The sequence below is a fragment of the Sebastes fasciatus genome, chromosome 13 (genome assembly GCF_043250625.1).
Source record: "Sebastes fasciatus isolate fSebFas1 chromosome 13, fSebFas1.pri, whole genome shotgun sequence".
Lineage (NCBI taxonomy): Eukaryota > Metazoa > Chordata > Actinopteri > Perciformes > Sebastidae > Sebastes > Sebastes fasciatus.
The window spans coordinates 13,042,264-13,058,352 of NC_133807.1; the positions used below are offsets into that span (position 1 = coordinate 13,042,264).

The window sequence follows — 16,089 nt, forward strand, 5'->3', positions numbered from 1 at the left end:
GAAAAGCACATGTGGTTAAAAGTCTAATTTTTCTACAGCTACATAATTACAATAGGTGCATTTCATAAGCAAAGAAAATGGTACAGCTGCACTTTGGACGAGTGCTTCTAGCTCTACACCAAAGACGAACAGGTAGTCAATCTGTTAACTTATCCTTTTGATACCTGAAACAACCAGTGAATCCATTAACAGCCATGTGTCCTCCTGACACTGAGTCTCCTGAATCCCTACCTAAGTTACCGCACGGAAGCAAAGCAATGTACTGCTGTGGACGGGACCAGCAGCGAAACGTGTTTTAGCCTCCTAAAAGAAAGGACCACTTAAAAAAATCAATGTCAGTTTAAGTGTACACTATATTTTGAATATTTTTACTGCTTTACCTTGTTAAATCCTTCTATGCTCTCTTCAATGACACCAGACTCCATTGTCAAAAACAATAATTTTACCTTGCAGAATATGGGAGTTGCTGGTCTACCGCTGTCTCGATCGGTTTGTTTGTTTGCGTTACTGTGTGACTTTGGTGAATCCGAACTAACCCTTTAAAACACCAAAATCACACAATAACACAAACAACCAAACAGATCGAGGCAGCGGTAGACCAGCAACTTCTGTGTTCTGCAAGGTAAAACTACTGTTTTTGTCAACGGAGTCTGGTGGCTTTGACGAAAGCGATATAACGACTTCTGCTCCCCGTCGGAAAGGGCTGTCTGACGGCAAGGTAAAGCGCTGAAAATATTCTTAATATAGCGTACACTTAAACTGATATTGATTTCTTTTAGGTGGGCCTTTCTTTTAGGTGGCTAAAATATGTTTTGCTGCCGGCCCCGTCCACAGCAGTACATTGCTTTGCTTCCGTGGTGTAACTACCGTCTGCTTCTTCAAACCATCTACTGTAGGTAATACAAAGACTATGGATAAGTACTTCATACAACCCCACCTAAAAAAATCCGAACTATCCCTTTAAGTTATGATTACGTTGCCACTTTATAGAGAAACCTTCTGAAATCCATGAATATATTTTTTCTTCACTGAAAAATAAAACCAGTGGTGCTTTAATTGGCTTTTATAATGTGACAGCTTGTGGGAATTAAAGCTGTAGTGGCTACCTGGAGAAGCCAAATAAAACAAGCTATGATATCCTTTCTAAAGAAGTCTCTAACAAAAAATGTGAATCTCAAGCACAACTTGTTTACTGGTTTTGACAGCTCAGGTGTGTTCGTTAGGCAGCTCTACCCCAGGATTCTCCACAGAACGCTGAACACAGGAATCCCAGAATTGCAAATTTGCACTAACTCCTTTCTCTCGTCTCTACCTGGCCCACGTTTTAACTGATGCAGAGTCATTTCAGATTTTGGATTTGCTAAATATGCCTTTGTCTAAGACTTAAGAAAAAATGCTTGTTAATTAAAGTTTTACTGTCAAAAAAGTATTGCCTTCCCCCCCTTTTCTTGCACATTTCAGGAGAAATTTGACATCAAATAAAGAGGTGTGAATAACATTCTTCTTAAAAGTAGGTTGAAGACTACTTTAGCTCACACACAGTATAATGTGACTTCAGATGTGAATGGCACCCGACTCAATTAGGCAGGAATTAGCCGCGTGAACCGCAGCTGGCAGCCTGGAGAAGCAAAGGCAGTGATGAGAGATTATAGCGGAGGGAGCAGCAGACTGTAATCATTGCTGCATAATCCACTAATATGCGATATGCCTCTTATAGCTATAACACCATAACGTGATGTAGCATGTCTGATGATGAAGTTAGAGGCCTGCCACTGAGGAGCTGCTAGTCGATTCTCAAAGAGATGAGCAGAGATACTGAATTGAAACACTCTTTTGCTCCTGTAACAACCAGCACTGAAGTGTCCTGGAGCAAAGCGTGCAGCAGCTCAGTGCAACACGATGTAATGTTGCTTTGAATACAAGATAGAGCAGACCGGTATACTCAGGTCAACTCTTCTTTCAAATCATTTTTAAAAAGAGGGCCGTTCGGTATATGAGCAGCGTAATAACTCATTGGGAGTAGAGCCAGGGCTGCGTCTTCAAAGTAGTTTCTGGGATGTGATTACTGACAAGTGCAAAATGTGAACAGAAAAATTCATAAACAGAGAAAAACTGCTGGTGGAGTCTTGGCAGAGCGATAAGGTTCTCTAATCTTCTCTTCTGATCTCGTCTTGAAAGTGAAAGTGAAGCTTCCTTTGCCTCATAGATCTCAAAGTAAAAAAAAAGAAAAAGTGATGAGTGTTGCAATCCGACACCGCATCCTTACAATAATTCTAAGATAGGTTGGTCGCAAAATACGAAAAGATTAACACACAGTGCTTGAAGTGGAAAAAAATAAGCCGGTACTCCCCCTTATTCACATGTTGGTATCGGCCGGTATCTTATTCCTATTTATACATCATTTCTTTAAGCATGTTATACTGTATCAGTCATAATCAGTTGGGATTTTATTGCTATATTATTGTACTTATTATACTTTGGCTATGCATCTTCTATAGAAGGCCTATAATACTCCAATAATAAAAGTATATAGTGTTGATAATTAAAGTGCTTTCCTGTGTTACTTGCAGTACTCTATAATATATTATAGGATGTCTATAGGCTGGACTCAACAGCAGCCAGCCAGACAGGCAGGTATGCATGCAGAGCTGAAGTGTGTCAGATTCATCCAGGTTTTAGGAGCAGTGCCCCAGTCAGGATGCTCCTACATATTATGCAGCAGGATAAAGAGACACATTCTGAATTTCTATAATGAATAAAAGATACTAGGAGATACTGGGTTTGGGAGTCCTCCACCAAGAAAATTTGAAGACTTTTTTGACTTAAAACTATGCAATTTCACATTATTTTGGACCATTATTATTACTAGTTGAAAGATTATTTTATTATTTACACATATCACAGCCTTCGTCTGAACGTTTAAAGCTGCAGTGGGTACAAATGGAGCAAATATGATAAAAAAAAGTTATTTTTATAAAAAGGTCACTATCCTGACAGTAGTGCATGAGACAGGTAATCTGAAAAAATAATCATGTGCCTCTGTGTCCTCCGGTGCTTCTAATGGCATCTGCAAGATTTCACAGACCGGCGGGAAACAACCAATCAGAGCCGAGCTGCAGCCTGCCGTCCAGCTTCCGTCTATGAAAGCCACGAGTCAAATCACTCGCGAACTCTGATCAAACGGTCAAACTAGGCAGCGCTGATCAAATATGAATCAATATTCTGTTACTGTAATGCCTATTTCTCACCTTAAATGTTTTCAGAAACATCTTGTAATGTACTGTTTAGCTGTAAAATGAGCAGCCATGTTGAGATCTCTTGAGGAAATACCAAGCACCGCCCACCAGCCGGAGCACAGCCAATGGGAACGCTCTCTCTCTGAAATGACCCGTGATTGGCCAAAGTCTCCCATCACGGACTATATTTTTTAAAGCCTGAAAACAGAGCCATGAGGAGGTGCAGAAGTCTACTTTTCTCTCAGAACACTTGAATTACAATATGCTGAAAGGTTATTATGGAATTTTTGCCCAATGATGACAAAATGTTTTTGCCTACTGAAGCTTTAAATGATTGTTTTATTATTTACACATATCACAGACCTTTGTCTGAACATTTAATTCTTCTGGAAATGGTTGCCCAAAAAGAGCAGACTAAGAAAACTTTTAAATAATGTTTAATAATATTTGTTCACAAATATTAAAAGTTATGATGAACAGTTCACCAATGGATGTGAACATTATGTTGATAAATTACAGCAGCCTCGTTCTCGCCCCCCTCCCCCATGCCGTGCATCGGCTCGTCCAAATGTTCCCCAATTAGTTTTTATGTTCATACGGCTTATTAGGCACCGCGCAAATTCGCTAAATATGCTACGCCATTATGAATCACCATTATGAATCTCCCAGAGAACCTGATATAGAGAGGGCAGAGAAGAGTACAGGCAGCTTGTGAGAAGTGCCGGTACTCAAGAAAAAGTCACGGTACGCCATGGAGTGAAATGTAGAAGTGCTAGTACTGCGTCCCGGTGAGTATCGGCCTACTTCGACGACTGTCAAATATAGATCTACTTGTTTGGCCAATACAGCTGCCTGGACAGCTGTGTGTCTCGGTTGAGCAATGTTTTTATTACATCAAGAGCATGTGAAATAAAGCCAGATGGACATTTTTTAAACTGCATGTTTGCACTCATATTTTCACTTTTCTTTTCGCTCTTATAGATGACACGCCTCTGATTCTGGGAGGTCTTACATGCGTATTGTTCGGATGTTGTGGATATATTTTCACACACATAAGTAATTAATATCTGTCATATATGACACTACAACAAATGTTTCTAAATCAGACAGATTGGAGAAGATTCAATGTAGTACAGCGGATCCTTTTTTTTTTTTGATGCCCTTGAAATAATCAGGATTGCTTAGCAGAAATGCTCTGCTATTAACCATGAGAGCCATGGAAACGCAAAGCTGTTGTGCAGCAAGTAATAACAGTAATTACCTCCAGCCTTTTGAAGGTGGCAATTGTCTCAGTGATATAATTGAGGTTGTGGATAAAATGTCTTGTTTTTTTATTGCTCACTGTGGCATAATGGCCACCGGCCGGTTTGTAATGTGTGTAATCATCTAACTAAAAGATAAAGACAAAATTAGAAAACACTCCATCTTTCCTCTGGCTACTGTTATACATTTCAACCATTTATCCATTACTTTATAGCTAAGTATTTCAACTGTTAATCCGTTATTTTAGACAACTATTAACTGCTTAATTTAGCTGTCTATTTCAACCATTTATCAAACACTTTTAGCTAACCTTTTGGACTGTTACTCAATACAGTAGCTTGCGAGCGTTGACATTTACATTTAGACATGCATCACCACTATGAGTGAGAAGTGGCGGAGGCGATGTTGCACTATTTGTTCGCTTCCAGTGGGTCTTCTCCGTCAAGACATGGCATTCAACTGTTACTGCTGACTCAATATGTGGATATTTATATCTCAATTGATATTTATACAAATCAATTGAGTTACTCCCACAGACTGTATATAAGACGTGGATGTAGTCATCATGACGTCCGTCATTGGTTTGCCGTTTTGAAGCCTTGAGTTCGACATTCTGGCCGTCGCCATCTTGGTTTTTGGTTGTCATCATCTTAGTTATTTGCAACCAGAAGTGTCACGAGAGGGTGGAGCTAAGTGGAACAAAATGCTGAATAAGAGATTTTTAGGTGACCGAAATGTTATAATTAACTTTCATGAACTGCAAACACGCTTTAAGTTCTAAGACAAAAACACGGACGACTCCCAGACCGGACGATGCCGTAGTAGTGACCTATCAATAACAAGGTAGCCACGCCCTAAAGCACACCCTGCTTTATGGTCTATTTGACTCTGAAAGGGACCATCATTTACTAAATGAACATCATGCTTTATAAATATACTGTATGTATGAGGTAATAAATCAAGTGAGAAGTAGGGTCATTTTCTCATAAACTTCTATACAATCAGACTTCTTTTTGCAACCAGAGGAGTCGCCCCCTGCTGGCTGTTAGAAAGAATGCAAGTTTAAGGCACTTCCGCATTGGCTTCACTTCTCAGATCCCGGAGTTACTCCACAATCATTCCACATACACCCTGGCAAGTTTAAGTAACCTCGAGTACATTTAGCCCTGCTAAGGAATCACTGCTCTACTGTACATCTTCTGTGAGCCGTCTGCCTTCCTGCAACCAGCAACATAGATAATCATTAAAAATCAACATGGAGACGGCAAATATTGACACATACCTGTGAGCAAGACCCGCTGTCGTCACAACACGCATTTAGCTTCCTAAATAGGCCCATCAATATCCAGAGTGGGGAGGATGACATTCCTGCTCAGCTCTGCCTAACTCCCTTCGTTCTTTCTCAGGCCTCTCATGTTATGGAAACCGATAAATTGGCTGTTGAGTAACTGTGTGAGTTTCAGGCTTTGTCCCTGTCCAGGCCTCTCTGTGCAAACACACCATCCTGCCAGGGGGGATGCAGAAAAACGCACGGGAACTGTCCAGATCAAAAGCACACATCTGCTCCCAGGTTGGAGAAACGCAACCCCTTCAACTGAGACACATCTGTGAGAGCGGGAGCTCAAGACACATTGGAAATGTGAGCACAAACCAGCACCGAATCTTATAGTGAACATTGATAAAAGCGGCCTCCCTCCTTCCACCTCTCTCGTCCTGCAATACAGGTGGTGCTGGAATGTGTCTGGAGCGCCAGGTATTCAGCAGGACTTTGTTGTTTTGTTTTTTCCCCTGACTGCAGCCAGCTGACCTGCGAGGAAGCCACTGCTGATGATTCATTAAGTTTGAAAAACTTTTCATCAAAAGAGGATGATTCCACATTTACAGATCTGAGGTTTATATGAACAGCATTATTCATTTAAAATTAAAAAAAAGTGCAGTGCGCAGTGTACGTCCTGTTGAAAGGGTAATTGAGATCCCTTTCAACACTTGCCCTTTTATCATCTCTTATCAAAATTCATGTGATGTGAAGAGGGGGGCTATAGGTAGTCTTTTTAATCTGGCTGCTTTAGCTGAACTTTTCCGACAAAGCACCTGACTTTCAGAGGCCTGCAAAGACTGATAATCAACTTAGAACTACAACAGGTTAAATGAGCATATAAGTAAAAACAATCCTTTTTGGAGGATTGTTTTTAGACTGCTTTCTGTGCAACGTCATCACAGAGATGTTATGTATAACAGACCGTTGCTATGGGCGCAGTTCTGATGTCGGACTCTGGCGGACCGTTTTTGTGTCGAATTATCGATTTCATAAGTAAGTAGCCGTGTAATAAGCGGTATAATGTACAGCTAGCGGGTCATTGTTGTGAAAGAAGCGCCATCGCCCTGTCGGGGTTTCCATCACAACAATGACCGGCTCGCTGTACATTATCCCTTACATGGTATCTGGTGGTCGGACTCTGCAGGGGTCTATTATAGTTAACAAGAACATACAAACAATGCAAAATCTATCAACAGTTGACAACAATCTTGCGACCGGCTGCTTCCCCCTGAATGCACACGCACCCGGTAAAGTTTGTATACAAGAAACCCGTCTATAAGTGGTGTGTGTGTGTTGTCTGGAGTTCCCGCAACTGGGAGCTAATTTTGCCTCTCAGACACAAGCCTCGGAGCTATCTGATTATTTTATAATGCCTCCCTCCAGGCAGCTGTGGTATTACTCAACAGGCAATTTCAGAAGGCCTAAAGCTGCATGAACTCTGGACCTCCTACGGTCACAAACCACAGCCAAGAGGCACAGCGATGTGTGTGTGTGTGCGTGTGTGCTTTCAACACAGGAAACATTTTATCACACACAAGGGGGAGTGTTTAGTGTTTTTCTTTGAATCCATCTTTTAATCTTGGCAAGATGTTTGCATGCTGTTCTCTCTGATTGTTGTCCTGAGAGTATCTGATATCTGAGTCTTGTGAGATAAGAGGAAACTGAAAGTGTGGAGTTATTGGCAGTAAGGATTCTGGTTGACGGGGGACTAGAGTCTTTCAGAGATCACAACAGATTGGAAAGCAAAAAAGAAATTGATTCTGACTGCATTTCACATGCAGCAAAAAAACAACTTATTTGGCTCTCAGGTTTGCTTCCTCATTACAATATATTCAAGTGTGGGGAAAGACATGAAAGTGCCGACACACAGTAGGGGTCAGGATATTCCAGTAGCCATACTTGTACCCTTTTCTTACAGGGTAATTAGCATTTCCAAGAATAGATTCATTGTGGAGTTTTTTTTGTTCGCTGCTCCATATTATCTCCTTCTTGCCTTGAACTATGGCTCAAAGGAATCCAGAGCAAAGAGCTGCAGGCAGATAAAATACGGTGGCTTTTCTTTTCCCCACCCTATCTCCAGCGTGGGCAGAGTAGGAAAGCCTTAGGGTCCCCTGATAGGGCGCTGTCACAGCCCCAGATCCTCGGGGAGGGAAGATTCTTAAGTAGGAAGTGTTACAGTAAATCATCTCCTTCCTGAGCCAGCAACACTTCTAAATAAACACTGTAATGTACAGTTGAGCAGTCACCTGTAACTTAATGTACTCGCCATGCTGTGAGAGGAAATAAAACACTAGTTAGTGCTGCACAGAGCTGCAACTAGGAAGTGATGATTAACTTAAAAGTTATTGCACACCCACTGGGGTTGTTCATAAAACGATGCCAGCAGTGTGGACCGTATCACTAAAGAGTTTAGTGTCGTAATAAAGGGTCTTCTGATGGAAGAAGTGACCTGCTGACCCCCGTGCCCTCAGACTGCAGTGACTGTAGCCTCGTTATCACCTAGTACACTGGTTCCCAACCTGGGGTCTTCTTGATTTTAAGGGGTGTAAGACAACTTTTTTACAAAAAATTAGGACTGTGATAACGCGTTAACGCAAATTTGTTTTAACACCACTAATTTCTTTAACGACTTGCGATTTTTAGGTTGTAGCGGGCTCAGTTTTAAAGCTAGAAACTAAAAAACCTAAAGAATCCATTGGTACCAACTATGTCATACTAGCTTGGGAAGGAGGCTCAATAACGCTCCAAACTTGTAATACATTTTGGCGAGGAAAAACGGTCGTGACCATTTTCAAAGGGGTCCCTTGACCTCTGGCCTCAAGATATGTGAATAAAAATGGGTTTCATGGGTACTCACGAGTCTCCCCTTTACAGACATGCCCACTTTATGATAATCACATGCAGTTTGGGGCAAGTCATAGTCGAGTCAGCAGGCTGACACACTGACAGCTGTTGTTGCCTGTTGGGCTGCAGTTTGCCATGTTATGATTTGAGCATATTTTCATGCTAAATGCAGTACCTGTGAGGGTTTCCTACAAGAAATATACATTTGGCCTATATCTCAGCATTTCATTCATATCTGTGAAGAAAACTAAATGAAATAGTTATTTTTAAAGTTTGGATTATTATTTAAGATATAAACAGGATAAGGGCACGGTGAAGACCTGAACACAAGCTGTATTCACAGAGACTTCCCTCTCTGCTAAACAGCCTCATCCTGCATTAGAGAAGTACGCAGTTAAAACAACCAAAGAGCTGATAGAACAATGGCCAAGTGTCAGGGAGAAGAAAACACTGCATTTGTCAAAAAGAAGAGAAGCCTATTAAATATGAATGATTGTTAAAAAAATACACAAAAAAGAGAATTGTATCAAAAGTCTCTAAATAAACTATTCACAAGTGAGGGTAAAATGGAGCGTTAGATGGAGAGGCGGTTTGGTGCGGCGTCTGAAGTTATGTGGGCGCTTTACCAGACCGTTGTGGTGAAGAAGGAGCTAAATCATAAGGCAAAGCTCACGATTTACCAGTCCATCTGCGTTCCAACCCTCACCTATGTTCATGAGCTTTGGGCAGTGACCGAAAAAATGAGATTGCGTATACAAGCGGCCGAAGCTCGGAGTAGAGCCGCTGCTCCTTCACGTCGAAAGGGGCCAGCTAACGTGGTTCGGGCATCTGATCAGGATGCCTCCTGGACGCCACCCTTTCGAGGTTTTCCGGGCACGGCTAACTGGTAAGAGGCCCCGGGGTAGACCCAGAACACGCTGGAGAGATTATATATCTCGTCTGGCCTGGGGAACGCCTCGGGGTCCCCCAGGAAGAGCTGGGTAGAGTGATGTCTGGAATTCCCTGCTAAGCCTGCTGCCCCGCAACCCGGCCCCGGATAAGCGAGAAAGAAAATGGATGGATGGAAATAAACTATTCCCCATTTTTCTGGGGACACCCTGGAACTCCCACAAGGACCCCTGGGAGTCCCCGGACCTATGATTGAGAACCACTGCCCTAAGGGAAAGGCTGGGAACCACTGAGCTATAGCAGGAAAACACTGAGGTCACAGGGCAAAGCACTGTAGTGGGTGTGGGAAGAGAATGGTTGCTATAGGCAATTATAGCTAATGATGTAAGATTTCAGGCTACTCTGCGTACTTCATAGTGGTGTTGATGGCATACTGTGTGTATAACATGTGATTATGTTTGACTAAACAGTAGCATACCACTGAAACTGTAAGTCTGCCATTACCTTAGTACTTTGAATCACTGAACCTACTGTGTCATTAAGTTCACTCCCTACTGAGCTCATGTCCACCTGTAGACTGATGCTGCGTTCCAAATCGCATACTTTTTAGTTTTACTTCAGTACGTACTGCAGCTGCCTTTATAAAGTAGGTACTGTTGCATGCAGTATGCATACAATTGGGACATACAACTTTATACTTCATCATAACATTGCACAAACATTGACACTTTTGCTCATATATTCACTGCTCAGAGAAATGCGACTGGCTGTGCGCTCCAATACTCATACTACCACACGATTTAGTATGCCAGAAAAGATTTGGTAAATCATACACTGTAAAAAAAAGTGTAGAATAACGGAAATTTTCCAGCAGCAGGGGCGCCAGAAAATGTCTGTTAAAAAACGGAAAAATACTGTCCATTAATTAACATAAATAAACTGTAAAAAAAAAAACTGTAATTATCTTTATGTAATTAGCCTTTATTACTGTAATTTTACAAGAAATATTTTACTTTTAACATATATTTATTGTTAGAATAGTCATACACTGTAAATCTAAGATCATTTACATATAAATCACAAATGAAACATGTAATTTTATGTTGCAAAAGCCCAAATTTACATTAACTCAGAAGTTTTGCAAAACAAATCTGTATTTTTACAAGAACTATTTTTAGAATTCCATTAAATCCTTTTCTTCTAACATAAATTAATTGTTAAAATAGAGTCATAAACCTCTAAAAAACAGAATAATTATCTTTAAAAATTATCAAGAAAAGCTTAAATACAGATAATTACTATTGTGATTACAAAAAAATACTGTAAATCTAAGACTATTTACATATAAATCACACATGAAACATGTAATTTAAAAAAAAAATTCTGTCATTTTGAAATACAGACAAAAAATGTAAAATTTCTTAAAAAAAAACTAAAAAACCTGGTTTTTTTTTACAGTGTAGTATGTCAAATGCAGTATTTTTTTCTGGCTATTCTGACCCACAATCCTCTGCACAGCAGATATATATGAGCAAGAGGGTCAAAGTTCAAGGTGCAATGTTATGACAAAGTAGTATGTCCCAATTGTGTGCATACTGCATGAAACAGTAGTATGTACTTTGTATTGGCAGCTGCAGTACGTACTAAAAGAAAAAAGTAAAAGTATGCGATTTGGAAGGCACCCTGAGTGTTTTTGGCATCATGTGTTGTACTGTGGGTATACCTTGAAGTCCACAGACAGCTGTGGGGTGTACTCCAGAGTCCACAGAGCCCTGACAAGTGATGCCAACTGCTCGGTGACTTCTCCCTTGGACTTCTCCCTCGTCTCATCACCTCTCACCACCAGCCCGTTCATTATGGTCTGACTCAGGTCCAGCTGGTACCTCTCCAGACCCAGGTACTCCGCCAGCAGGTCGGTGTTGCTCAGACACTGGACCACCGCGTTCATGAAGCAGGTGTTACCGTGGTTTTTCAGCCCCAGCACACCTGGGATTTTGTCTGCGTATTGGTAAAGTAGTTTCTCTCTGCCGGTGCACAGTGATGAAGACGTGCTGGTAGTGTTCTTCACCGCTCGGTCCCAGGTCACATGCAGCTCCTCTTTGATGATGATCCCGGATCCGGCGCTCAGGGTGCAAGGTGCGCCGTTTCGAAACCCGCCGTCGTCGTCCTCCAAGTCCTGCGAGTCCTGCGCGTCTCCAAAGTGCGTCAAAGTGCCCAAAGTTTTGATGATTCTGTTCATAAAACTCCCCACGGACTTCAGAGATTTCCTTCTGAAAAGCTTCCCAGGTTTCGGCTTCTTTTCCTTGCGCTTCTCCTCCTTCGATGTGGGCATTTCCTCCTTGACTCTGCTCTGTTTCTCCATGACAGTTTCTCCTCCTCTACTCCGTCTAGTTCTCACACTGATAACTGATGTGTCACTTCTCCGCCAGTGTCCCCCGTCAGGAGGCACAACAACAGCTCTCTGTTATTCCACACTGCGCTGACGGTAAACCTTCCTCGTCCATCCCAGCGCTTACTGAAGGCGTTCATTATCGCTCCGACACACCGCTGCTGTCACAAGCAGCGTCTCGTCATACCCCGGCACCACATCCAGCTGCAGCACTGAGCAGCTCCTCTCTCCTCCCATCGCTCCACACCGAGCCTCCTGGAGAGAAGGCTGCTGATTGTGTGGCTGAACCCTCCCACTCCCACTCCCACTCCCACTCCTCCTGCACATGGACCAGATAACAGAGCAGTGGACACTCACTCACTGTGGATTCATGTGGTCAGCGCTGGACAACCAGTCTGACAAGGAAATGGTTTTATTTGACTTTCCATCACTGGCGTGAAGTGCTCTAAAAGTATTAATATACCATAGTGTAAAAAACTGCATATAAGTTAAAGACTTTCATTCAAAATCTCATCTAAGTATAAGGACCTACAGAAGTATTACCAGCAGGATGTAGTCTACTTAAAGTATCAAAAGTAGTACATTAATCACAAATTAATCACACATTTTTTTTATCTGTTCAAGATGTATCTTAAAGGGACTGTTTGTAACTTTCAGAAATGCTTGTTAACAGCGACACCTGTGGCCATTAAGTCAACGAAAGTCAGTGTCGGGCTTGTGCTTGCTCGCTCTAAATAGACATGAATGAGCATCGCTCAAAACAGTGAGGCGACACACGTCAGCTAAAACCACAATATTACTCTATATTTCACTTGCTTGGCAGTAATGTTAGCTGACCAGACAAAGGTCTCTCCATGAATCAGTGCTGATCCTAGTGTTGGCTTTTCCTGCTTCAGCCTCCCGACCGCGGTCGGGGGGATCAGGGAGACACCGGGGTTTTGGTCGAAGACGATAACGTTTCTCTCTTTGGAGCCCCGTCACTTCACAAGACACGGAAAACCTCTGTTGGTCTGGAGGAGCTGCAGCAGTTATTTCTGCACAAACGTCCACTAGATATTCTCAGAGCTAAACTAACTCTTCTGCAGTGTGTAGTGTGCACGCATGAACGTCAGGTGGAGCGAGAACGCGCGCGTTGTGTGATGAAGGCAAGCAGGCAGAGGAGCGGTCTGAACAGCGTAGCAAATGCGAGCGCTCATGGGGAACCGACCCGGTAGATTTATACGTGTAATAAGTTACAAACAGTCCCTTTAATCACACATTTCTTTTATCTGTTCAAGATGTACCTTAAAGGAAGATTTTGTCAAGTATTTAATACTCTCATCAACATGGGAGTGGGCAAATATGCTTGCTTTATGCAAAAGTATGTATATATTTTGTATTGGAAATCAATTAACAGCACAAAACAATGACAAATATTGTCCAGAAACCCTCACAGGTACAGGTACCAATGGATTCCGTTGGTTTACTAGTTTTATATGGTATCGGTATCTTCACTCTATAGCTTTAAAACGGAGCCCTCTACAACCTGCGTTACAATGTGTTAAGTAAGTAAAAGTAAAAGTACTCATTCTGTAGGAAAAATGCCCCCATGACCCCTACTGCATTTTATTATATCTGACATTGTATACAGAATACTGACTGTTGTAGCTGGTTTTAACTACATTATATACAGTTAGAATTCGGGTCGGGTCCTCCAAAGGGTCACAAAGTAACTCTGAGGGGTCATGAGATGATTAGTGAAGCATAACCTGGCCTTCAGGTAACGTAAAAACGCTCAAGGCTCTCTCTAGAGCAGGGGTCTCAAACTCGCGGCCCGCGGGCCAATTGCGGCCGGCAAGACGATATTTTGTGGCCCCCACCTTGATATGAAAGTTTAATGTTAGTGCGGCCCGCAAGTTTTTTTTTTGGGGGGCATTTTTTCATTTTTATTGACAGGACAGTGGATAGAGTCTTGGAAAGGGGGGAGAGAGAGAGAGTGGATGCGGAAAGGGCCACAGGCCGGATTCGAACCCGGGCCGCCGCGGTCACGACTAAGTCTTGTTACATGGGCGCCCGCTCTACCAACTGAGCTAACCAGACGCCCTCGGCCCGCGAGTTTTATGTGAATGGCAGTTTGCCGTGGAAGGTCCCTTTGTTGCGCGAGCCCGAGCTGAACGAACCTACCAATCACAGTGGGGTATATGGCTCCCGGGGGCGGGCAATCGGCCGGGCTTGATGCAAGCAGAGAAACATTTCACAACAACTATGGCGGCGCCCGTGTAACATCGCATAAGCTTGATAGAAGCTTGATTTATACTTCTGCGTTGAATCGACGCCGTAGCCTGACGTGCACCTCTCCAGAAATGTAACTACACGTCGCGGCGACGCAGACCGCAAGAGCTGTGATTGGTCCAGTCTCTCAGCGATGCTGAGCGGCCAGGACCAAGTTCTACTTCTCTCTGCCTCCATCTTTTCAATGTTTGTTCACACAAATCCACTCAGATATATTTTCTCTTTTCGGCGTTGCAGTAATGTCAGTAAAAGTTCTGTGGTTCAACAGTTATTAGCTCCAACTCCGCTCAGTTTCTGTTTGTAGTACAAGAAGAAGAGGAAACTCATAGAGACGCCGCCGCCAACTAGCGGTTTGGTGGTGTAATTGCAGAGCAACACAAACACAGCAGGCACAACTTTATTGCGGAGTGACACCAAGTGGAATGAATATATATCTTGTCACACAGCCCCAATCATGTCTTTTTCAAAGCCTGCAGTGAAGAGAAAGGTTGGTGACGAGCACAGACAATTTCAGGAAAAGTGGGAGACGCAATAGGCCATGTTCAGAAGAACCCATTCAAGTTAAAGAACTGTTAATAATGACGTTTGAGAAGATTGTTTTTTTTTTAACAAAGCTTTTTTTGTGGAATACCTGATGCGGCCCAGCCTCACCCAGACTCTGCCTCCAGCGGCCCCCAAGTAAATTGAGTTTGAGACCACTGCTCTAGAGCCAGTGTTTGGTTCGTCCGTTCTGGGCTACTATGGAGGAGCAACATGTAGGACTCCATGGAGAGGACCCGCTCCCTTAGTAGATATGAAAGGCTCATTCTAAGCTAATGAAAACATGATTCTTAGTTTCAGGTGATTATACACTAATAAAAACATAGTTATGAATATTATATTCCATTACTGCTAATAGATCCCCCGAAATGTTACGCACTGGTCCTTTAACCTTAGCCTGAAAAGTAACTGGTAGCTATAACTGTCAAACAAATGTAGTGGAGTAAAAAGTGCAATACATCCATCTGAAATGTTGTAAAATATAAAGTGGCAAAACATTGAGAAACTCAAGTAAAGTGCAGTACAAATAACTCAAAACTGTAGTGCAGTACTAAATACATGTAAGTGACTATATTGTTAATCCTATGATCTGTTGAAAGCAGTGCAGTGGTGGCATGTAACTAACTGTATCATAGAAACACTTTTAGGACATTTATAGGCCTTTACATCAAGCATGATTTCTTTTCTTTCTTGCCACATACACTCTGGCAACTCCAGAAGTACTCCCTGGGGTATACGAAGAAGGCATCACTAGTCTATTGTACTGATTTTGTGCCAATTAAGAATAAAAAAGGCAAGAAGAGAGCTTATCTCGTGTGAGGAAATTCATTAGCTAAGCCTTGGAAGGCATTTATCCCAGGTTACAGTGTCCTGGATTATTACTATCATTCCTGGGCTATGAAGTAAAGGAGAGCGGCACGGCTTATCTCCTTTGCTCACTAGATACGTTTAATCACACAGGGCTGTCTTACTAACACCAAAAAAACTGCAGATTCTTTTGCAGCAGTGTGCAGAAGCATTTTGACTGACTCTCCTCCTCACTGCTAATGCTACCTGAAGAGTGAGTCTGAGCCAAGAAGAGGAGCCTCCTACTCTGCTTCCCTTCAGAGTGCTGCTGCTGCTGATGATGGCATGGAGTACCACCAGCAGGCTCAATTTCAAGAGAGGAAAGTCAAGAATACTCATGAAATACTTTAAGCTGAGAGCTAGAAACAGCCGTGAGTGCACATAGCAGAAGAGCCTGCGCTCAGAATACATGCCACCTGGTCATGCGAACCAACACTGCAGACACTAACTAATCAAGTAAATCTAAATTCTATGAAATACAGTAGTTCTTACAT

The 16,089-nt window shown here is 42.4% G+C and overlaps 1 protein-coding gene across 1 annotated transcript in view; it reads right to left on the reverse strand.

Annotated features, from left to right (window-relative positions):
* The window catches only part of usp43b (ubiquitin specific peptidase 43b), a 98,628-nt gene extending 86,428 nt beyond the window's left edge, over nucleotides 1–12,200 (reverse strand). The window contains exon 1 of the mRNA XM_074655560.1: nucleotides 11,273–12,200. Within this exon, the coding sequence (XP_074511661.1) occupies nucleotides 11,273–11,911 (639 nt within the window). The 5' untranslated portion in view covers nucleotides 11,912–12,200. The remainder of the gene's footprint in view (nucleotides 1–11,272) is intronic.
* Between the last annotated feature and the right edge of the window lie 3,889 nt (nucleotides 12,201–16,089).